Consider the following 25,882-nt stretch of genomic DNA (forward strand, 5'->3'; position numbering starts at 1 on the left):
CGAACGTCATCACTCATTTTTCCACAAGTGGTGGACGATTGCTTACTATTTTAAAATGAAATGCTATATTAACTGCATTTTATTACTTTACGATTCTCTTCGGACGCAAAAATATCTGAATGTCCGTATTGTATTGATTTCTGCTAAAATATAAAAATTTTGAAGATATTCCACTTTTCAACCGGCATTGCGTTGTAATCAAAAGTGGTGACCCAAATTTCTGCCATGACCTCTCATTTAGAAAAAGTTGTAGACGTTTCATTGCAAATAAACGTAGGAAATCCTTAAACACAAAAGCTCTCAATGTAAGAGTTCGATTAATAAATTTCAAATTTTCCAATAAATTATATTGGAAAATTCAGCTTCTTTTGAAGCTTTCCACGCGTGAGTTAAATTTTTTGATTCATACATTTCTCTAGCAGAATGCTTCATATATAATTGTATCAATTTGGGGCCATGGTATATTTGTTTATATTGATTTGACCTTAATGAAAAACGAAATCTCCATAATACGATTAAGCCCCAGGGGCTTATACCTTCAGCCATATGGACAATATCGGTCCATTAAGTACCTCCCCCATAAAGGATCAAAATTTAGGGTAAATTTAACTCTCATTAAAGCAACCGATTCACTTTAAATTTCAAGCATCTAAATACTTATACCTTCACTCATACAGAGGGTACATTTGATACGAAAAAATGTTCCTCATCGATATAACTGTTCTAGACCCCAGGTCTCTTTGGACCAAACACGTTTCTAAACATTTGGAGTCGATCCGTCAGGCTGGCGGGTTCGCACGATCGCTCTTGAAAAGTTTATCCGATTTGAACTTATTGTCAAACCCAATTCGAGTTTGGAAATTTGCAATATCGGTCCACTCCTCCTGGTACCTCCCCCACAAAGATCACTATTTTCTTAGAAAAATTTAATAGAAAATAATAATCATAGAACAGAAGGAATCATTCAATTCTGTTCAAATTTTAAATCCGAAAATGGACAATATCGGTCAACTCCATCAAGTACCTCCCTCATTTGTATAATTATAACTTTTATAACATGTAAAATAACAGTGAAATTGTCTTCAAATTTCGGGCATCCTACTATTTCTACCAACACAAACATTGGTGGGATGAGGGAATATATCGGATCACTCCTTCTGATACCTCATCCACAACGGGTCAAATAATTATAACTCTAATAAAATACTCTAATGAAATAAAAGTCCGATTCTCTTCAAGCTCGCCTCAAATCAATATTTCTACTAACACAAGATCTATTGGGGGATGATAGATATCGGCTCTCTCCTTCTCGTACCTCCCTCACAAGAGATTAAAATTTAGATTAACAATTATTCGCATAAAATTTGAAATACATTTTTAATTTTTGATATTAACATCATTATTAGATGAAGTGGAATAATTTAATCCACTATTCTGGCATTTTCCAAAAATTATCACACATCCCATATATTGGTGGATAGGTAGGTTGGTATATAGGCAATATTACTGATTGTAACACGAGGAGTTTTTTTTATCAAATATTTAAACTCTCAGTCGAGTCACTTTCTGATCTCAAAAAAGAATAAAAAATTATAATAAAAATAATGAAAAAGTGGATTTTCAATTTAATTTTGTTATTTTTATTTCTAATTATATAAAAACGCTACTATCAAAATTTGTCAGTATAGTTCTACGTTTTGCTACAGCCCTTGTTTTAAGTAACCTCTAGTTTTACGTATAGCTTGGGTGCTGGTCATATTTTTTCAAGCGACTTGGTTGAAAAGTTGTATTTTAGTTATTGCAAGGCCTTTGGCCTTATTTTTTAAACCCTTGTTTTTGTTGCAAATATTCTCTTAATGTAAAGGAAAAAGGGAAATAGAAATTTAGTTTTTTTCATTGTTGACTTATAGTGAAATTCGATGAAGAATATTCTTATTTTTGACGTTATCCTTCAGAAATAATGATTTGTAGGACTCACATAAATTCGTCTAAACCCCCAAAATGTACTTTAATATTTATTTTTTGATATATTTTTGGACCATTAGTTTATTTTATGACAAATAATTTGTAGAATATTTTGACTACCTACAATCCAGTTTAAAGGGAGTTTTTCTTTACCATATTTAAAAAAGGACCAAAAAGACCCCTTTTGTGAATCACTTAGGGTTAACATTTTCGACCAAAAAAATCCCCGTATTGTTAGAATTTCCAAATATTCCAAAAGGGTAAATTTTTTAAAGTTCCGCTCTTCTTTCACAAACCAATGGTGGTTTATTTAAATATATTTTGACTTTCGTCATGATTATTCAAACTTTTGACCCTTATAAGCGAGGTTCCGAAAGAGAGGCCAATATTACCCATTTCATATCTCACATAAGTCTGATATTAATGTCAGATACGTGCCAGGTTTAGACTGTATAAAAAAGTTTCTTCAGTTTATATGAGATATGTGGAATCGAACACTTATTTCCAATTTTTTTAACCTTTTGTGTAGTTGGTACCAGAAGAAGTGGGCCCATAAATTTCATATTCACATTAGATCTCTGGTTGAGAGATCTGATGTTTTGAAAAGAATAGTTGACTTGTTTCGCAATTTATGAGATATATATTTATTGAAAATTGTAAACGTTTGCGGGGGATTCCAGAAGGAGTGGACCAAATACTTAACATCGTATCCCCAGATATTTGGTTAATAAAAATAAGTTGATGTGTGAAATTATAAAAGAATCGGCTGCTTAGCGCATTTTATAAGGGATATAAATTTTACCCGTTGTGGGAGAAGTGTCAGAAGGAGTAGTTCGTTCTTCATATTAGATCTTGTGGTGGTTGATATGTTGAAATCGGATAATATTTTCTGTGAGAATTTTGACCTTTTGTGGGGCAGGTACTGGAAGGAGTGAACCGATATTATCGAAGATATATCGTCCACACCTGTCAGCTAGACGGACGGATGGACATCCCCTAGATCGACTCCATATGTTCAGAAGCGAATTTGGTCTAAAGAGACCTAGGGTCAATCGGCATCTATACCCTCTTTAGCCATATGTCAACTGGTCTTGCGGTGAATATACTTTTATCCGTTTTTAATAATATATTGTATTTACTTTTGTTGTTTTCATTAAACGTGTCTCTCCAGATATCTAATTCTATTATAAGTGGAAAATCGAAACTATGTAAAAGTAGATCTGCTAATAGAACTTGAGTCGAACTTGGATGGTTTCTGGTGTTTAATTGGCATATGCTTGATCGCAATAACTTAGCAATAAATTCAACTTTCCAAAGAACGGCTCCTGTAAGACAGCACTGCCAAATATGTCTCTCTGGCTTTCCTTTTTACTGCAAAATTTTCAGATCGCTAAAAATCATCACTTCCTTCATAAGTGTTGGAGTTTTTTTTCTCACTTTTACTCCTGGCAATTGAAGATAATGATGATGGAGATTTTTGAAACAGCAGTTCGAAGTACATTTCTATACTAATTTAGTAAAAAAGGATTGATTTATTTCAGATATGAACAATTAATCGGAAGGTGCATTTTTTAATCCATTGGGAATGTAAATGCAAAGTAAAAAGTTTGTTGATGAATACCAAAAATTGCCTTTTCCCAAATCAAGACCCATTTTCACTTTTTGTATTTGTAGAAAAGATATAATCCTTTGCTACATATATATATTCCTTCCCAGAGAACTCGACATTTTATGTAACACATAAATTAGTTTGACGTACAAAATATCGATGGATTTGAGTTATGAATTTTACTCTACTGTGCGTCGCTGACTTCAATTATCTCTTCTTCTTCTTCTTTCAACTGGACATAGGCTTGTTGTCCGGCTTTATAATTTTCCATTCATCTTTTTATGTGTGCTAGCTTTGGACATTTATTACTGGGGATAAAGGGCTATTTACATGTAGGGAGAACCTACGTGTGCAGGTTTCCTGGAGTTGCTATGAAAAATTGTCAGGTTTTTATTCAGTTTAAAAAATTGAGACTTTGAATTGTACCAGCGTTTAAGGCAAGTGTTTGACAAAAATTCCAAATGAATATTATAAGTTTGCATGGCTCTTGTTATAAAAAAAGGACACACACCTCCTAACACTTTCCCCTACTGAAGTATTACCTTATTCTCAATGTGCATTTACCCTTGCCCATGTAAAATTATAGCAAACTCGGACAATATGTAGAAATACTGAAAATGGGTTTTAAAACAGCTACAGCTAATGTTTATTGATAACCAAAATGCTAATCTACTGTAAAACATAATATTTCAAAGTGAATGAGGAAATTTAATAAAACCAATAACACGTTCTACAATATTTTTAAATAATATATATATATATTAACAATTATTATATATCTCTTAAAGAGAACACCATTGTCATAACTTCATTAAACTTTAATTTGGAGCAAATTTTATCATTGATAAATTAATTTCATTTTATAACAAAATAATTCTTTTTATGAAAATATAAAAAATGAGGAAAGGAATCGTGTAAGTAGTTAATAATAATTTTGTAGACACGCACCGATTTAACACCAACAAATTATTAAAATTGCAATACGAGTACCTAGTGCAGTTAATGACAATTTGTAGATATGTATGTATTGATTTTTTCCAGTGTTCTTACCCAACACTGGACACTTTTCCGTACATTATCAACCCATTGTGGCATTGACATTTTAGTGGTCATTTTCCAAATTAACACATTTTCCGTTCATGCAAATCCGCCATTGGCAATGAAAACGTAGCGTTAAGTGCAAATATTTCACCAAGCTATTTATGCCCAGCTAAAGTATATGAAAGTATTCACCACAAAAAAAAAAAAAAAAAAAAAAAACAAAAAAAATACATTTTATGCGTAAATAACGAAATTGAATTGTTGTTGTGTAAATAGTGTTGTGTTATGTATTTATGAAAAAAAAAAAAAAACTGAACCATAATTTAATATTTTTTCTGTAACTAAATATTTGAGCTTCTTTTCAGTTGATTTAATTTTTTGTTTTATTGATTTCCTGTCAACATTTAATTAAAAAGGCAATAACTCAGTTTATATTTTGTATTTTTGTTTCATTTTGTTTTTTATTTATGGACCATTGTTTGATGTGTTTCTTGAAGCGTGTGCTTGTGCCAAAATGATGTAAACAAAATATTAATAATAATAATAATAATGAAAATAAAAAGAAATATTTATCTTTTAATTGATTTAGGCTTTTAACCTAGATTTCGCCAATTGTAATAATTCTCATATAATTTTTATGTCATATTTTCTTTTTTGTATTTTTTCCATAAAATCCTGCTCCCCCTTATATCATGTCCCATACTCTTGTGGCAACAACAGCATCAACCTCGAAGTTGGATTGAGACAAACTTTCAGAAGCGTGAATGCATCAAATTCATACCATGTCCCAAAGATGAAACAAGGTAAGTGATATGAACTTTGTAATCAATATCAAATTAATTTTAATTTAAATGCAATATATCGTTACCAATTTAAAAAAATCAATTTAAGAAAATATCCAGTCCAGTTTTAAATAGTTAATTTAACTTTGAAACAAGTAAAAAACATTAAGTTCGACCGGGCCGAACTTTTAATACCATCCACCTTAGGGTAAAGGAAACATTAGAACCCATTATGACCCACAAATACCAACTTTTAGACATATTCATGGGAAAATGTGCCAAAAACCATCAAAATACCGAATATCGGGAAATATCGCTATATAGGGCTATACAAAAACGTGGACCTATACATACAATGTTTCTAGGAGCTATAACCCATTAGGATCCATAAATACCAATTTTTAGACAAATTCGCAAAGAAATGTAGCGAAAATCGTCAAAATACCGAATATCGGGTATGGGTGTTATACCAAAAATGTGGACCTAAACATACAATGTTTCGCCACCGGAGCTGGAACCCATTATGACCAACAAATACCAATTTTTAGACAAATCCGTTAAAAAAATGTGACAAAAACCATCATTATATGGGGAACTAGAACCCATTATGACCTACAAATACCAATTTTCAGAAAAATTCGTGAAAAAAATGTGGCAAACATCACCAAAATAACTAATATCGGGAGGTACCGTTATATGGGGACTACACCAATAGTCCAACGTATTGGTGTCCGGAGATTTTGGTGGACATTGTGCGCTGGAAATGAAGCGAGGAACCTAATTTTGTAACCATTCTTAGGTGTCGCGTGCTGAGTGCGATGAGGGAATGTCCAAGTTCTTCGGCCAAAATATTTGCATGCCCAAGGCTTTAATACACCCTGCAGAATATTTTCGAAATAATATTCGGCATTTATTCTAATGCCATGGTAGATTAATACGAGCGGAGAGCGACCATCGGCTGTTATGGCGGCCCACACTGTCACCATGGCCGGAGCTTGACTTCTGGTGGCCAACCGTCCAGCTACGCTACCAGTATCACTATAACGAGTGATGGTACGGTACACAAAATATTTATTCAAATTTAAATGCTGGAGTGCTCTAACGATAGCCACTTGTGTTTTTCCAGCCAAATATAAAGAATCACACTATCACCCTTGAATTTCACCACGAATAACTTATTTTCACATATTAATTGGTCAATATGGTCCAAATCGGGCAAGATGTAATATATAATTATCAGAGTTAGTTCAGAATGGAAGTGGATAATTTTGGTCTACTGCTTCGGTATCTTCTCCCATAAAAGGTCTTAATTTTGAACAATTTTAGAACATATTTTAGTAAACTGACAGGCTAAGGGTAAACATCTGTCGGCAAAACTTTTTAACGACTGACACTGCTTTGGTACTTTTGGTATTTTTTGCAAAAAGTACGATCTGTTTAAATTTAAAAGTACTCGGAATCTGTATCAAGATTCCGAAAAAAACTCCATCTAATGACTCACATCAACAGTGACCTATATGACGTATTTCAAGACTTGACGATTTTTGAATTTGAATTTTTATTTAGTACTTCATATTAGCCTTGTTACGAATATTTCCACAAAACAATTCCACATCTAGTTCAATAACACACAAATTTTACCACTTTTAGTCCGTAATTCCCAAAAATCCGTATTTCGAAATTCCAGCCCTAGCAGCTCTTTTTGGGCGTTAATCATCTCACTCATCTTTTACAATTTTGGGCGAATAGACTAATAAAGAAAAACCAACAACTCAATCTGTGTCAAACATGTGAGCCAAAGATCATTGTTAATAATTTGATAAGTAGGTAGATTTCAGATATGGTGTTATCCATCCAAGATGTACATCACAGTGACGTACATCAGGCTGTTGTTTTTCCGTCTTCATTGGTATTTATCCAGAAAAAATACCAAAATAAATAAAATGATGGTAAAATACAAATTAGGTCACTGGGTAAGGTAAACGACGGGACCCAGATGCTGATAATTTTATCAGACCTCTTGATAACGCCACCAAAGGCACACATGTCACCAACGATAAGCGTAATACAATTCGCTCCGGAATCCATGGTTCTGGATGTGACTAATAATAATAAACAAGTGCGTCAAAAAGTTTTGACTCAATACAATTTATTTTGTTGAGAAAAGAGAGAGGCTGATTTATGATAAAAAAAGAGAGGGAGAGAGAAAGCAAGAGTAATTTCTAAGGCAATTAATGTTGTTATGGTATGTTCACACCTAGTATCATTTAGAATTGCTTATCTAGATCTGTCTTTTTGCTAAATAGATATAAAACAATAATAAAATACAATAAAAAAAAAAAACATATTTTATACGTAACAAATTTATAAAATATTCGTCTCTTTAGAAATTAGGTCACTGTTATCGAAGAAAGAAATAAAGAAAGAAGAAATAAAATTCTAAAATTCTATTCAAATGAAAAATAAGGGGAATTGATATAGTGTAAATCGAAAATTTTAGGGGTTGCAACATTTCCAGTCATCACCAAAAAATCATCACGTTATATCTTGGAAGTTTAATTACGGTGAATCTATCTTTCTTAATATTCTAATCAAGGTCCTTAATACCCAAAATCAATTTTCCCGCCTCCAGAATGTACGGGGTTGCCCATATTCGACGGACCTTTGGGCCCATTCCAATCGACGAGGTTGTCCGCAGGCAACATTCTTTGCGTCAATTGAATTTTGTACGTGAACAAATGCAAATCAATGCGAATAATCCATTGTAAAGTGGACCGAGCCATGCCCAACTGCTGAGAACGGCGTTTTTGGGATGTTCTTGGGGACCTCTCAACACTGGCTCGTATGGCAGCGATATTCTCGGCCGATCGCCTTGGTCGACTTTTATATGGCCTCTTCGGATTAGGAAGAGCCTTACCAGTCGAAAATTTTTCGTATAAACGTTTAATGGTGTTCTTAGAAGGCGCACTTCTCACATTTTTTAATGTTTTAAAAGCACGTTGAGTTTTCACAATTGAATGTAAATTTCAACTATTTCAGAGCGCTCGCGTGGCATGTATTGGTTCATGGTAAAAATCTGCTTGGACTGACGCTTCAAACGCGGTATGTCATTAAGCGATGTGACATCTCTGTCAAAAGTTATGGCGTTGCCAGATGGGTCCGTCGAATATGGGCAACCCTGTAATCCCCTTTTGAGTGTCATATTTGTTAATAAAGTTATAATAAACTGAATATATTTTTTACTTTCCTAGCAAAATTAACTGCTTATTAAAATTTTTAATAATTTGTCACGAAATATATGAGGCGTGTTCCAAAAAGTTTACTTTATGTCTTGTTTTCAAAACTAGACATTACAGGTTATAAAGAATGTCTTCGCAATATTTCAAAGCCCAATATTTTATATCTATCCAAAGGTATTCATACTGCTCTACGCAGAGATTTTTGTGCGTAGCCTAGCGTTCGTAGAATAAAACTTCAACAATCTTCCTGCCAACATTTAATGTGCAAATTTTTGATTTACTGCGATTTTATGCACCCAGTTAGGTCATAAGCCACAGATGTTTTCTACCAAATCGTGTTTGCTATATTTTTAGCGTCCATTTCAACTTCTTCGTAATTCACAGTGTACCAAAAAGGCGTAGGGAATAGAAAAAGAGTTATCAAAGATTTATTAACAAAGAACATAATTGACACTAAGGGAGGGTGGTAATCTGCATCAAACGACTTACGAAAGATTGCCAAAACAACAAATTGTCCCAGTGTTTATGAAGACTCAAAATGAAGGGGTGTTATGGCTATAAAGGCATTAAAATCTTAATATCTCGATTTTACAACATTTTGTGTAGAGGATTTAACGCGGATTGCTACTGCATTATAGTGAGTTTAAGATTGTAAAACTATATCAAGCACATCGTAATATATCAAAAGTAATTTTTCTTTTTTCTACGGAGTCCTAGATATTTAATGTATTATATTGGTGCATCTTAAATATACATTATTTTTCGATTATTATGAGATCTTGTGGAACACATATGCAGGGTGAGATAAAAAAAACTGCAACAAAGTCAAACGCCATAATTTTTACATTTTTTTAAATTTTATTGAATGAAAGCAAAAAATGTGGGAAATAGCATCAGATTTTATAATAAGTTTAGATTTGTTCGAATTGGTCACCTTTGGCACGATTATGGCCTTCAAATGTACAATGAAACCGTCACACGCTGCCCAAAAGTTGCTCTGCGATATTTTGGCCCATTTCCGGCGAAGCGCTTGCTTGAGGTGATCGACACTTTGGTATTTTTTAGTGCCAACCTTGTTTTCCAAAATACTCCAGACACAATAGTCCAACGGATTGGTATCCGGAGATTTTGGTGGTCATTGTGCACTGGAAATGAAGCGAGGAAGCTCATTTTTTAACCATTGTTGGGTGGCGCGTGCTGAGTGCGGTTGGAATGTCCAAGGTCTGTGGCCAAAATGTTTGCGTGTCCAAGGCTTAAATACAACCTCCAGAATATTTTCGCTATAATATTCGGCATTTATTCTGATGCCACAGACGATTAATACGAGCCGAGAGCGACCATCGGCTGTTATGGCGGCCCACCCCATTAACATGGTCGGCGCTTGAGTTCTGGTGGCCAACCGAAGGAGCACATTTTCAGCAGACCTCTTTCACAAGTAAACACGATCATCTTGTTTGTTTACAAACTGCGGGATAAGAATGTTTTCGCATCGGAGAAAACAAAATTCGGCCAAGCAAATCAACTCTTTAGCTCTTTTGAGTCTATTTTCTTTCTGTGGCGTTGTAAGTTCTTGCACTTTTTGGAATTTCAATGGCTTTACCTTTAGCTCATTTTTCAATATTTGTCGAATGTAATATTGTGATATGGTCAGCTCACGAGCCATTTTTCGGCCACTGCGACGCGGTTTTCGATCAAGTCGCTTCTTTACTTTTCGAACCACCAGCCTGAAGTTGGTTGCAGTTTTTCTATCTCACCGTGTATATGATGTATTCATTTAAATCTGAGCCGATTTAGATTTAATATAAAGAAATGTTTCTTAATTATATGTAATGATTCTCCAGCACATCGTTATGCTCACTAGCTGATAATATGTGACGGAAATAGATATCTTTGTTTTATCGCGTTAGAATTATTGTTATATAAACCTTTTTCATATCAATATTTGTAGGTAAATCCCCGCCCCAACACGCCAGATTCCATAAGATATATGCATCAATATTTCCGCAATAAACGCTTAAAAACTATATCTAATGACAAAAACTGCCGAGGTGTTTATGTGATATTTGTGTGTCCTTCCTGAATGTTAAAGCATTCAAGGATAGCAAAACATTTTCAATATTCCCACATGGCATTTATGATACATATACTTGCTACTGATACAAAGAATTCAGCTCGAAATACGTCAAAGAATGCTGAACAGTGGAACCACTACGAACGGTCCTTCAAAGTACAAAAAATTAAATTTATACTTTTTTGCTTACGTTATGTTACATTTTTGGTACTAAGATCGTACAAATTTCAATTCTGATTCGAATGAGTCATAAGTTGCAACATATATGAAAATTTGTACTAAAAGTACTTAATAGTATAGCATACTCCAATTTTGGAATACTTTTTCAAACATTTCGTCCGGTATCTCACGAATAAATTCATTCGAGGCGTCAATTTGAAGCAGACTCGTAATTATAGCCATACGCTTAACGTAGTCTCACAAAAATTTGTCTAAAGGTTTTAAATCGCACGATCTAAGTGACCAATCGACCGAACCCGAATATGAAATAAAATCTTCACCGATCAAAGTAGCATGGCGAATCCATAATCGAAAGGAACGGCGACTCACATTAGGGAAAACATTCAGAGATAAATGCAAAATGGGGAAAGTGACGCCGTTTTAGAATTGGAAATATTTATTTTAGAAGTCAGAAAAATTAAATAATTTACTCGACCTTCAATGAAATCCTCTCAGTTGAGGACTTTATGAGTAAGCACCAAGGAGAAACCCTATATGACCTGGCAAAATTTATTAGAGAAAGCAAAGCTGAAATTTCATAAGAAGGCACCTAGTCTATTTGAATTAGTTTTGGCCACTGTAAAGGATTGCTTGTCAAGCCTGTGGACCATTTTCACCTTTCTCTGTATCAAAATAGACAAACGCATTTAAAAACAGAAAAAAATTTTTAACCGATCTCACCTCGCAGAAAGTCCACTGTTACGCGTGCGTTGTGTGCCATATTGCACTGTCTTGTTGAAGCCACATATGCCCGCCTGCCCGATCGTTCTTGGCAATTACTCTTTTACTGATCAAATTAAATGACTAAGATTTTCTTTACAATGTGTCTGAAAAGTTTTGGTTCCAAACTTTGCTACAGTCTATAAATAACTATACCTCCGATTTTTTGTACCGTCGATTTGGGTATAAATTGGCATTGAAGGCTCCTTATCGTCCAAAATCCTCCCTATCAATATAAGTTATTCATATTATTATCTTTGAAAAACTTTCACATATAAGTCCTCGTTTCTTTGTATATTTCTCTCTTCAATTTATTTTTAAAATTATCTAAACTTTTTAAAATATAGATTGAGATGTTTGGGTGACCACCTATTTCCCAAGTTTAGCATTGTACTATTTAATTGAATTGAATGTAGATAACTTCCATATGTTGATGTAAAAATTCGTCGTGGTGGAATTTACGTCATTTCTTCACGCCGTGGGTCTAACTTCCGAGATAAAGCAAAATAAATTGGTTTTACTTATGACATTGCAGATTTTAACTCAATCGGTTTAAATGACGATTTAGACCTCGTTCAGCTTATTTATGACTTGTCGTTCAAATCGAATAAGGAATTTTGTCTTGTGGAATATTTCGTAGTTTCAATTATGTCTTTTCCGTTCTTAATTTCTTAAAGAAGATGAGATTTTTCGACATCACAACGTGTTAAAAAAGTTGATATTATTATACCCTACCCTATATGGCTAGTTATACCCTCAGCCACTCCTTCTGGTACCTCCGCCACAAAGGTTCAAAATTTTGAATATTCATGAAGCTCAAAAAACACGCGCCATGGCACATCTCAATATTTCTATCAACACGAGATCTGTTATAAATATGGTAGAGGAAGGACCAATCCCTTTGATAAATTTTGACTATTCATGAAGCTCATACAACGCAAAATTAATCTCCGATTTCATTCGGACTTGGTCCTTCCTAATATTTTTCATCAACTCAAGACCAGTTATAAAAATGGTAGAGATCGGACCATTTCTTCTGGTACCTCCCCCACATAGACTTCAACATTTGGAAAAACCAAACGCTCAAGGAAAGTGAAATAAGCATCCAACTCTCTTCAAATTTCACACATCCAAATATTTTCCAAACGCCAGATCTGTTGTGAAGATGATGTATATTACCTTAACCACAAAAGGTCTTAATTTCCAATACTTTACAACTTGGTATATCTACATATATCTCTTAACCAGTAATCTGATACGAATATGTAATTTATAGGAATTTATGATTTCGCATTAAATTGGATATAAATGTTCGATTTCCTTAAAATTTGCAAATACCAAAATTTTTATTTGTATTAGATGAAGTATGAAAATAGAATACTTCGGTCCGCTACGTTTGCCACCTCATGCATGTTTCAAAATTTTCCAAAAATTTGCACATATTTCATATAAAGTATAGGAAGTAGTCGATATAGTTCAAATCTGTCACGTTGTAATATTTATACCAGTCTCTGGTCAGACACAAATTTGTCCCCCATAAAGGGTCAACAGTTAGAATAATCATAACTTATGGTTGGGGGTATACATTTGTCGGCTAAACCGACTGATACTATTTTATGTTATGTTTTCGCTTTCTGTTTCAATCCCTGTAATGTATAAAAAAACTTTCCGGAACCGAATTGTGCTAACGAGTGTCGCGATGCCCTCCATCGGTATTTTTTTAGATGGCGCCCAAAGTTAAACATAAGGAAATTTGCTTAAAATAGGCTCGGAGCAGGTCCCTATTTCGGATAAGATGAAAAAGTTAGGGGTAGGTATAAAGAAAGGTTCGACCATATTCGTCATATTGACATAAGTAATGTATATAGAGCCTGTTCTTGCTTCGATAGGGCGCAAATAGATAGGCAAGATATCTTTGTGACGAAGACTGGACTGACATTCTTAGACAGATACAAGTTCAGAGATAATATCATTGTTGAGCATATAATAAGGTACTTTGAGGATGCCGATATAGCGAATTTAAAATTCCGATTTTGAATATAAGGTTGTTGTTACACCCGATTTTTTTATTATATTCAAGAAATTCCCCTTCTTAAAATTCGTAGCCTTATAAAACATGGTTTTACTGTGTTGAGCATGTGTTGCTGTCAGGAATCTTCCTGGTGTGCTATTCAGCATTGTGCTCACGTATTGTCTACCTTTAGGAATGGGTTTGCACTGTTTTTTGCGAAAGCTGTCTTAATGTGCAACACATGGCTATGAATTATGATTTCCCTCGATTGTATAACAAGTGGTTGATGTTGGAGGAGTAAGGATGTAAATTGTAAATTTAATATTTGATTTTTTTTAAATAAATCCGTTACCAGATATATGTAGTTTAATAGAACCAAATCGCAAACTGCGTCAGTGGTGTTTGAACAATTTTTGTTTTTATTTCAAAATATAATTTAATTATATAAACTTAGAAATAGTTTTATTTTCTACATAAAAGGCTATATATGACGAAAAATTTCTTTAATAACATTGGAGCCTGGTGTGGTGTGATAAACAGTGCATAGACTACAAATTTGTGTTGCAACAAGTGATAAATAGCCTAATGAGGTTTATCTATTTACCGTATACCTCAAGGAAAATGAGTGTAAAGGCAACCAAAAAAGCTTCTTTGGGGAAGACAATGTCAAATTTGTACTAAACTAAGGTCAGACATAAAAATGTAATATGCCGACCCAGCATGACACAACTTTGGACGGGTAAAAGCCGTATAAGTTGTGATGTCTAGCGAAATTCGATGAAATAATATAACGGTTATAATATTGAAAAATTCTGAATTCCACACAAAGGGAATTAAGTAACAATGTTGAATCAAACAACAATCTAATATTTATACCCTACAACACTAAGTGTTGGGGGTATTATAAGTTTGATTAAGCCAAAACTGATGTAACTCCTTGAAATATTGGTCTCCGACATAGGAAACTATATATGAATCTTCCTATCTCTCCGAGATGAGTCGATCTAGCTATGTATGTTCATCCGTCCGTCTGTCCATGTTAATTTGTAATCAAGCTACTGGACCGATCTTTACGAAATTAAATGTGGAGGTGGGGTTAGGGTCAGAATAGAACCCTATTGATTTTGAGGCGATAACAAAATAATTAGGGGTTGAATAGACCAAAAATAGGAAAAATTCTTGATTTTTATGTTGCTCTGCAGGTCACAATTATTGACCAATTCGAATTTTGCGTGCAGTTAGAGTTTAGGACTGGGCAGAAGCATACCAATTTGGATGGTCATTGGACAATATTTAGCGTGTAAAATAGACCATAATTTTTTTTTTTTTTAAAATACGAAAATTTCCACTAAACCGCGAATATTTTTAATACTTTCGAAATCACAAACAGACGAAAATATCACTTCTGGTCGTTACATTGATGCTCATTTCCGAAATATCGCATATACAGCAAAATATATCAAAGAAGGGGATGTTAGTTAGACCGCTTGTAAGTAAAGAACCGCTGGACTGATTCTCACAATTCTCATCAATTCGGAATGGTCTCTTGCCAAAAAAGGATAAAATCTAAGAAAATCGCCAAGTTCTAATGTGTTTAATAAATAAATGAATATTTTTTGTTTATTTTTTTCAATTTTTGTCATAATATTTTAATATATTTTAATTTGACGATGTACCACTCCTCTCCTTATATTAAATTGGGAAAATTTTAAAACTTGAAATTTACAAAAAGAGAGAGGATTTTCTCGAACTCTGAATTTAAACTGGTGGAGAGACATTTTCTCCCAAACGTTACTACGCTGAAGGTGCGTATCTGTTGGTAAACTGACTGATACGATTTGTAGATTGTTTTATTATATTTTTACCACTTGGAACGATACGGAAGGTCTTAGAGGAGCTAAGAACCCACTCTGCTTACCAAATTGCAATAAGGAAACATATAAGTTTTCTCTAAAAACCAATAACTGCAAAATACTTAGAATTAATTAATACAAAATATTGTATGGATGAAATATCGATATCTTCGATATCTCTACGGATTTATTTTTTTAGCAGCATCCCACATTTTATAAGCTTATTTAAAGCATTTTTCCATCTCTTTTACATTTCTTTACAGATGTTGCTGCGGCCAGGCTCGAGTAACCCATCAAACCATCGCTGGCATCGAAAGTGGATCTCCCGGTGACTTGTGGTTACCCCATAAGCATACCAGGGCGCAGCCCACCGATGCTTATGGCACCATTGAATTTCAAGGTGGTGCTCATCCCACCAAAGCCCAGGTTTGTCTCCAATGGACTATTGAAAATTTTCATAACCATAAGAATGGCAGAATACCAACGAAAGAGAGGACTCGTCAATATTTTCTTTTGCATTTTTTTTTTGGTTTTGTTCGCCCATTCTGTTGGGGCATTACATTGAATTTCTTAGTCAATGTCATAAGCATCGTTATCGCTGTCTATTTTTATAGACGGCGAACGTTGACGACTACGACGAAGAAGGAGAACAAGTACCACAAATAAATAAAGGATATTTTCCCTCAATTCAAAGTCAATGTTCCGTGTGCTTTTCGATAAAGTTTTTCTTTACTCCATCTTTGGGTTGGTTTCTGTGTAACCCAGTTTCTGCCTTAAAATTCAATTTTCTTATGGCTTTGTTAAGAATTAAATAAATTTCCTTTTTTGGGCGGTTCTTCTTTGCAGTATGTTCGCCTTTCATTTGATACCCGTCCAGAATTATTGGTGCAGCTCTTTACCAAAGAATGGAATTTGGAATTACCAAAACTCCTCATAACAGTACAAGGTGGAAAGGCAAACTTTGAGCTACAGCCAAAGTTAAAGAAGGTATGTATATTTTTAAATTGTTTGTGCTGTAATTTAATACGTGGTTATTGGCTAAGTAATGATGTTAGTATCATATTTTTCGAAATTGCGTCATTCCTATAATTTAAATGAGGAAACTTAAATAATAAGTTAAATAATAAGGAAAGGTCACTACTATACTGAAAATGTGTATGAACGACAATTCGAATCCTCAAAAATATTGATGAATACAAATTATTTGGAAAGAGTCGCACGAGAGGTGAGGGCTGTTGTCAAATTTACACTTTTTTATACCCTCCACCATTCTATGGAGGGTATATTAGCTTTGTCATTCCGTTTGTAACTCCTCGAAGTATTCACAATAGACCCTACAAAGTATATATCTTCTGGATCAGCGTAAAATACGATCTAGCGACGTACGTCTGTCTATCTGTTGTAATCACGCTAGCTTTCGAACGAATTGAGATAGAAGACTACAATTTTGCATACATGCATAGTTTACCAGTAAATGGGCCTTGTCGGTCCACGTTTTCGTATAGCCCCCATGTAACGCTACCTCCTTATATTCGGTATTTTCATGATTTTAGCGACATTATTCACTGGAATCGTTTCCAATTTCGTATTGGATGATCTTAATGACTACTACAACCTATGGCAAAAAAATTCGTATACAGGTCCAAGTCTTCGTATAGCCCCCATGTGAGGGTACCTCCCGATACTCTGTATTTTCAATAATTTTTGCGGTATTATTCACCCTAATTGCTTACATTACATCTTATGACAAAAAAATTCGTACGCAGGTACTCGTCTTTGTATGGTCCTCATATAACGGTTTTCATTTAAGTGGTAGTTTGCGGATTTTTTTTAAATTTTCAAGTTCCTTCCAAATGGTGGAGGGTATTAACAGTTCGACTTAGATGTTTTTTTACTTGTTATTTCCACTTGTATTGAGACGAAAGGATAAATTTAGTTACTTTAATATGTTGAAATTTTTATTGGTATTTTTTTATAAAACACGTTTATTTATAATGATAGATTTATAAAGATAGATTTGGTTAATAGTAACTCTGGTATTATGCGATATTAGCATCCGATTTAGTTCAAACTAAGTACATCCCAAAATGTAAGCCTATTTAAAAGCAAGATCGAAAAAATCGAACATATATGGGTTCATACTTTTCCAACTCCAACTCCAAAAAGTTTGCAATAAAAAGCAAAGACTCGTATTGTTCTTATTACTACCAATCCAATATTATTCCCAACCCAAATTGGCATATCGTAATATTTAGATGATACTTGTAACAGGTGTTAAAATGGTCAATTTTCGGCAAAAAATAATTTTGTTCCTTGGTAGTATTTATGTCAGATGTAGGACAGGAGACTCACTGCTTCTCGCTTGTCCTTTAAAAGGTAAATTTTGAATAACAAAAACTCCGATTATCTTTAAAAATCGCATGTCATAATTAGATAGGTTTAGTTATCGCATGAAGATGAGATTGCTCCATCTGGTATATTTCCCACAAAGGGTCAAATTCTTGAATTATCACAATTGAATTATCATACATTGTAGAAGAAACGTACCAAATGAGAATTATATATAACTTAACTTTTCAAAATTTAATCTGCAAACAAACAACGACAACAACAAATTTCAAGTATTGTTTCACTCTTATTTCTATTCGCGATGCAAATCGGGAATTTTTTAAATTAATTTAAAGCTCTGTAGTCCTCGCAGTTCTGAGCCATTTGATAAATATTTGTCGTATATAGTCTATATAGATTCTCAGTAATATGCATCTGATATCGAAAAAGTCGTTCCCATTCAACTTTAAATTTTTAAGTAAAATATTTTCTTTATCTCTGAAAACTTCATAAAATATATTCCTAAACACTGTTTTTCGAACTTAGTTTTGATTAATCTAATAAACGATTTGATTTTCTTCCTTTTTTGGCGAGAAAAGAATACCAACCGAATGGTTTGGCTGTTGATTCAATTCTGATTTTATTTCAAAAATATGTTTCTTAAGTGCTACAAAAACTAATTTAACATAACCTAATAGCAGCCACACAATTATTCTTATCTATTATTAGATTTAAAAGGAAACATTACATGGCCGCGTGTCCTTTCATTCAAGTGATCTTGGCTGCCTACTGGCGCATCGATATCTATGACCTTTATTATCGTACACATTATCGTATGCGACAACGCACGAGGTCACCGAATTGTACATATATTATTTTTTATGACCGCTGGAAAAGTGACAATTTTGAAATATTTATTTTTAATGGTAAGATTTTCCCAGCGCCTCAACCACACTCAAAAGTATGTACAATATATTTTTTACAATTCCATTCTCCGTAATGTTCGGAGTGTAAACGATATTTTTATTTATTTTTCTACCATCTTAGAAACCTAGATGCCAAATAAGAGACAAATCAATTGAAAAATGTAGCGAAGGCCCTGGAAATAGCTAAAATCCGGGGTTACACAAAAATGTGGGAATATATTGATCATTTTTTTTTGCTAGGATGGTTTCTTCCTAGTAAGAATTTAAATTTAAAAATTACCAAAATTAGAGGAAATTAGTGTGAAAAGAAACCAAGCCTAAATTTATCAAAATACCGAATATGGGAAGGTATGATTATATGGGAGCTAATGAATCGTCAAAATATTGAGAGATACCTTAATATGGGGGTTATAGGAAAGCGTGGTCCTATGAGGACAATATAAAAACACAGGAGCTAAATTCCAATTAAAAATTCAAAATACCAAATTTTATTTCGTTAGAAAATGTGGCTAAAATCGTCAAAATTCCGAATATCGTATCGTACAATTATATGAGGCCTATACGAAATAGTGGATTGATGTAGACAAAGTTTTGCTATAGAATGTAGATCCCATTACAAACTTTTAATACCGTATTTTAAACTATTCCGTTAGAAAGTGTGGTTAAAATCGTGAAAATACCAAATGTGGAAAGGTACAATTATATGAGGTATATACGGAAACATTGACCGACATGGATCATTTTTGAACCTGACCTACCTGCAGACAAAATATAACTCATGGCTAAATCGACTTAGAATTTTACTCTGATCAGGAATATTTACACTGTCTATAATGACTATTTTAATGAGTTACAAACTCCACATACATAGTATGGAGGGTATAAAAATATGACTAATAGTTAAAAATACTTCAAATCGGGGTATACCCTTTAAATGGGGGACTATACAAAAACGTTGACCTATATGAGCCATGTTGTGTAAAAACCCAATATCAGTATCAAATTTAAGAGCTCTGTCTTGAATTTTACGAAGTATAGAGCAAAATATTTGAGGCCATTTGTGATTCGTTAAGGCTATTTATAATGAGCCCTAAACAAGTTTACCCTGGGAACAAAAAACCCTTTTGGGATCTACTAGCCGAATACTATCACCACCACTTGGAATTTCCCACCCCACCAGACCATGACCTAAAAATTGTCGCACAGTGTCATTGGCTATCATAAAAAATTATTTCTTCTTAAAAACAACCATAACTTCTGCGAACAAGAACCAAACTTAGAACGCCAAAAGATAGAAGTAGGCTATTTTTTTCAAATGCAGACTGACTTTTCCAAGTGTTTTTTTTTTTTTTTTTTTTTTTTTTTTTTTGAATATTTCTTCTTGGATGATTTTTGGCCCAAAGTTGTGTTGTTCTTCCGGTTACTACTTTACCGCTCAGAAGTTTGTCTAATTAGTTAAATAGAATAGAAGTGCGGTCGGCTGGACTTTTAATTAAACCCACCTTCCTTCCAAATGAACTTGGGAATTAAAAAAAATTATTCTTCGAAAAATAAAATAAAAATAAATGCCTCCTAAATGAAAATCGTTATATATGAGCTATACGAAGACATGTCAATGCTTTTGACATAGTCTGTAGTACCGATTCCGAACTTAAAATACGAAATTTAAACCAATACCGGTGAATAATGCCGCTATTATCATCAATATTCTGAATAAAGGCAGGTATGTAGGTTATACGAAAACGTAGACCGACATGGTCCATTTGCGAACTTATCCTGCCTACTGGAAAAATATTCGTTCCAAAGATAGCTTGATTATAACGGAAAGAGAGAGGGACGGACATTGTCTTAGAATGGTCCGCTGATCAAGAATATATACTTTGTTGGGTCTAACATGAGTATTTTGAATAGTCACCAACGGAGTGACGCCACAGTATGGTGGAGGGAATAAAAACATTGAAACAAATAAGAAGTTCAGTCTGGACGACTAAATTAATCAATATACCTTTAACTCGCTGGAGCAAGGAATAAAACAAACAAATGCACTTATTTTACCTACTTTTAATCCTAATACAATTTATTTTTATATATACTGACCAGCCGTAGACATTTTCCTTTTTATAACCGAACAGAATTGTCTGATTGAATTTTGAATTGATTTTAAGCTGAAATTAAAATACTAAAATAATCTGCGTATTTTAATGATAATCAATTGGTTGTGCAAACCCTCTGGTTTGCCTAATTAGATGTTTCATGCCATTTACTCACCGTGTAATTTATTTCGGTTTTAGTCTGTTTGTGAACTATATTCCATTAAGATAAGCCGTTTCGTTGAAATTAAATGCAATGTTTATTTCCATTTTCAATTTTAGGAAATTCGCAAGGGCCTACTGAAAGCGGCCAAAACCACAGGAGCGTGGATTTTCACTGGTGGCACCAACACAGGTAATATTTAATAGCAATGCAAATATTTGCCAATCTATCGCATTCGTTTTTGTTTTACAATATTAAATATGCAAACACCCCGGCTCGTGTCGCACCGTTTTTTTTTTGTCTTTTCGAAAAAAAGAGATTTTGATGAATTTACATATTTCATCCTAAAAACGTGCTCTTCTATGAATACATTTTATATGGACGAATGTAAATTGTCTACATACGGACACGAATATATGCACAGCAAAAAAAATTCCATTACCCACACACACGCACTCACACACCCACGTCATTTTTGTTTTGTGTGAATGGATACTTCGGAAACGGATACTCTTGACATGTTTATGATGTTTTAATATTGGACGAATATTACCAAGGTAGCTGGTACATATGTACATAAGGGTATAACTTTTTTAAGTATATGGGTCAATTCATTCAGCATTGAGTATTAGAGCTTTATTCGTTAAAAGTCGATTTTTTAAATAAACGTTAATACCAAAGCCCTTTTAAAAACATTCGATAACATCGCAATATATTGAGAAGAATGAGCATAAACTGTTTTTAGTTCGACCGAGTCTAACTTTCTGTATCTTTCCACCATTAAATGACTCAAGTTAAAATTAAATTAAATTTGGGATTCCCATTATCTGAGCGAAGTTACCAAGACCATCGAATATAAGAAGATACCACTATACGAGTGATATATCAAAAAGTGGACTTATGTTGAAAACTTTTTGATAACTTTTGAAACTTTTTGATGCGACTGAAATGTTCAAAATATTTCTGTTACGGGTGGGCTAAGCTGCACAATTTTTGAACACAAAAAATGAGAATTGCTTTTTGGAAATCAAAAAAAGTTACAACCTTAATATACATATGTGTTCGAAACATTACCACCAGATCCCATTGTATACGTGTGGGTGTTGATGTCAAAACATGCCAAAGTATCAATGTGTCAATGCATTTGATGTCCTTTTTAAATATGTTAATGTTTTGCATTTACTTGATGTACTTTTGCGGTCCATTTCCTTCCGGCCTTCCTTCCTTCCTTGCTTCCGCTGTATGGTAACTTTATTCTTTTCTTTGTCTTTACAGGTGTAACCAAACAAGTCGGCGATGCTCTGCTCCTGGAAGGTCAACAACGTACCGGACGTGTTGTCAGCATTGGTATAGCGCCGTGGGGCATTGTTGAACGTAATCATGAACTGTTGGGTCACAATCGTGAGGTACCCTGCCACAGCATCAGTTCACCAAGGTAAGCCCCCAGAGAGCTGACATTGTTTTAGTCATTCTATTTATTTTTCAATAGAGTGGTTGAATTGTAGTTTACAAATGCTCTGACAACAACTCTGCTCTGTTAACAAATATTGCACAGTCATTTGAAGCAAAAAAAAATGTTGGGTTGTGCTTAGGAGTGTTTTTTGGTAAATTAAATCGAATACTGCACATTTTTATTTTGATTTGTGTACATATCTATTTTACAATAGAAAAACTCGACCCATAACAATGCAAATTTTACTAATTTTTTCGATTCTTTAAAAATAATTTTGAAAAAAAAAAAATAAATATAGTTTTAAGATTAGACAAGACACCAAAAAATATCACAGGAATAGAAATCTGATCCAATTATTTGTTTTCATTTAAAAACTGATAGCCTGATCCAGTAAAATCTAGATAGTTCGTGCAAAGCCTTTTTATTGTGTTCCAAAATTTTTTGGTTGAACTTTCTATATGTAGAGCGAAAGGGAGACGCTTGAGGCTCTAAAAATAAGCCATTGGATCAAAAAAATGCATTTTCTTCAAAAGAATTTACTTTATTGGACTAACGAACCTGAAAGTGACAAAAATATAATTCAACCATTTACACATTAGAAGATTAACTTTTGTATTTTACAAACGAACTTGGGTGTTTTAGGCATTATTCGGGACAAATCATCCATGCTACTTAACCTCATATGGGCAGATTGTATTTACCATGTAATACAGTCAAATATATTATCTTCCGCTATGGTGACATTTGCAGTCGATCTAACCGTGCCTGTCTGATTTATTTTTAAACATCCACCAAAAATCTTCCAATATGCAGAGTTTACAGTAATAACACTGTACAATTTCTGGAGATTCAACGTGAACGGTGACAAATAAAGATATATTTTCTTTAAACGGACTGATTTTCGTAGTGTCAGCTGGACAAAGAAGGTCGACAATGCAAAAACTCCAATTTTCGAAGTTAACAGAAAGAAACTCCTTTATTCCGCAGAAAGATGCTCACCCAATATGAATTTATACGTCTGCGCGCTCTTTGACGTCCAGGGAGCCGACGTTCTCCAGCTACAGTGAATAGGTTAATAATATCGGTGGCAGCATGTCTATAAATGCTACTCAGACATGACTGATAGGCTTCATGACCTAAAGGCTCTCTCTTGCCTTGGTGTCTTACCTTAAATATAGTCTTATCTGTCATATGAGGGTTTGGATGACTCTAATTGTAACTTCCAAGCAGGTACTGGAACGAAAGCATGACCTTATATTGACGTACGGGTAGAATCACTATTACCATGAGAAGATAACCTGTTGCAGATGGTAGTGTTGCATTCTGGGAAATTTGAATACTCCTCACTGCGTAACTCCAGAATTCGCAGACCACACTGGGACCGCATTGCTAAACACAGACCGTTTTATCTCGACCGAACCAAGTCTCTTTGTCCGCACTCCAAGTGATGCCAGCTAGTGTCTTGAGGACATTGTTCCTCCTTTTCAAATTATCGCAGATAGCTGTGGCATACACGAAAGATTTAAACATGCTTTCGATGTGAACCCGAGAATTTTAGTGTATTTCATGGTCGGAATTAAAGGCCTTACGACCTCTACATTCAGCTGTGTTCTCATCTTCGCACGTGGTAGAGTTTTGCTGATATTTTTATATTCTTCCGTGAAACTTTTCGGCAAGCTCCGCAAGATAAGTTTTCAGTCTTACATATAGTCAACGAAGGTGAGACCAGATGCAATGATCGTGCAATCATCCGCATAAGTTACGATCTCAGTACTGTCTGGAGGACGAAGCATTCCGTAGAAGTGGAGGTTAAACAGTATCATCGGTTTGGATGACTTGGCGATGACCTTTGCAAAATCAACCATCGGAAACTGTGATAGTTCTTTCTAGTTGATCATGACGTAGTAGTTTTAGTTTTGCCTATCAATCACGGAGTACTTAACAAATTAGCAGTTGGATAAGCTAGAGCTACACTTCGGATCGTTCGCCGTTACATCGTTAAATTTGACTAAATTCCTGCCATTTTTCCCATGTTTCACAACATTCTCATATCGATTCAAATATTGAACAACTTTATATGGCCTATCCACTTTTATCTCCTATGCTCCTGTACCAACCATCCGGTTCACATCTCGTGGTAGACATTGAAATCCCCTAGTACCAGACGGATATTGCATTCTCTAAGCGGTCTTAATCATTTCCGCATTTTACGGACAGTTCCATACAATCAATGTATGAGTTACTTGAGATTGGCTCAAGCGAGATAATTCTGTATTGAACAGAATGATGCACGTCAAATACCTAAAATAAAATTTCAGGGTCCGCCAGCTGCTGTCACCTCAGTGTAGTTCAAGAATGTATTGATTCCAGATATATTAAAGGTGTACCATCCGATCGATATTGGAAATATATACATTATTATAACCTTTGAAAATCAGATATATTGTTATTACACAATCCAATAACTTTAAGGATTCGTTACAGAAACTTTACCTCAAAATATAGAGGTTTAGGGGTGCCTGTTGTTGTTCTTGTATAAAAATCCTTAGAAAAATTTTTAGAGAAATGATCAAATATCCATTTACAAATTACATTCGCCCCTATATGGCAAACGTTTCAAACAAATATTGAAGTGAATATAAATTACTTATTTGGTTAATAGCTTGGCTTAAGGTCATTAAAAAACTATGTTTTTATTTTTGAATTTTTCCTTTTTTATTCATCCAATATTTCGATTTCCTCCGGAAATCATCTTCAGGGATCTGTTTTACAAAAAACACAAATTACAAACTGATTTTAACAATATATAACACAATAAATAACATACATTTTTAAAGTAAAAAGCTCGTCTATTGAGTTTAAATGTCACTATCAAACTAAGTTTTTCTTTCGTCGGTGTTTATGAACTAGGCTTCTGTAAATGTGAGCACAATGGTCTGTATCGGTTTTATAATTAATGCGTTTGTCATTTGGTAAACTTATAATATGTAACATTTCCAATGTAAATCGTCTTTTGTAATTATTTTCTTGTGCTAATATGTCGACGGTTTTAAGGTCGGGTTTATGTCCTGTCAATGTACAATGGGCAGCTAAAGCAGTCTTCTGTTCGAGAGGCTTGTCACTTTTTTGATCCGATTTATGTCCGGAAAGTCTAGTTTTTAATTTCGTCTTTGTCGTGCCGACATATGACTTTTGGCATACGTCAGCATCGTCCCCATTACATGTTATCCTATAAACTACATTGCACTTGTCCTCATTCTTAATTTTAGATTTTGTTTTACTAAACAGACTGTCGACATTATTACGAGATTTAAACGCTAATTGATAGTGGTCCTTATTGTAGATGTTTGATTTACCAAGTCTTTCTGAGAATCCCGGGATGTAAGTAACAGCTTTATATATCTTTTTTTGT

At 34.0% G+C, this 25,882-nt stretch overlaps 1 protein-coding gene across 8 annotated transcripts in view; it reads left to right on the forward strand.

Annotated features, from left to right (window-relative positions):
• LOC101890348 (transient receptor potential cation channel trpm) overlaps positions 1-25,882 on the forward strand; it is a 279,771-nt gene that overhangs the window by 193,733 nt on the left and 60,156 nt on the right. For all 8 annotated transcript variants that reach the window (XM_059126496.1, XM_011297763.3, XM_059126476.1 and 5 more), the window contains 5 exons: positions 5,336-5,418; positions 15,774-15,936; positions 16,357-16,497; positions 21,137-21,209; positions 22,293-22,452. In XM_059126496.1, the coding sequence (XP_058982479.1) occupies positions 5,336-5,418; positions 15,774-15,936; positions 16,357-16,497; positions 21,137-21,209; positions 22,293-22,452 (620 nt within the window). The remainder of the gene's footprint in view (positions 1-5,335; positions 5,419-15,773; positions 15,937-16,356; positions 16,498-21,136; positions 21,210-22,292; positions 22,453-25,882) is intronic.

This window comes from Musca domestica, unplaced genomic scaffold (assembly GCF_030504385.1).
Source record: "Musca domestica strain aabys unplaced genomic scaffold, Musca_domestica.polishedcontigs.V.1.1 10, whole genome shotgun sequence".
Classification (NCBI taxonomy): domain Eukaryota; kingdom Metazoa; phylum Arthropoda; class Insecta; order Diptera; family Muscidae; genus Musca; species Musca domestica.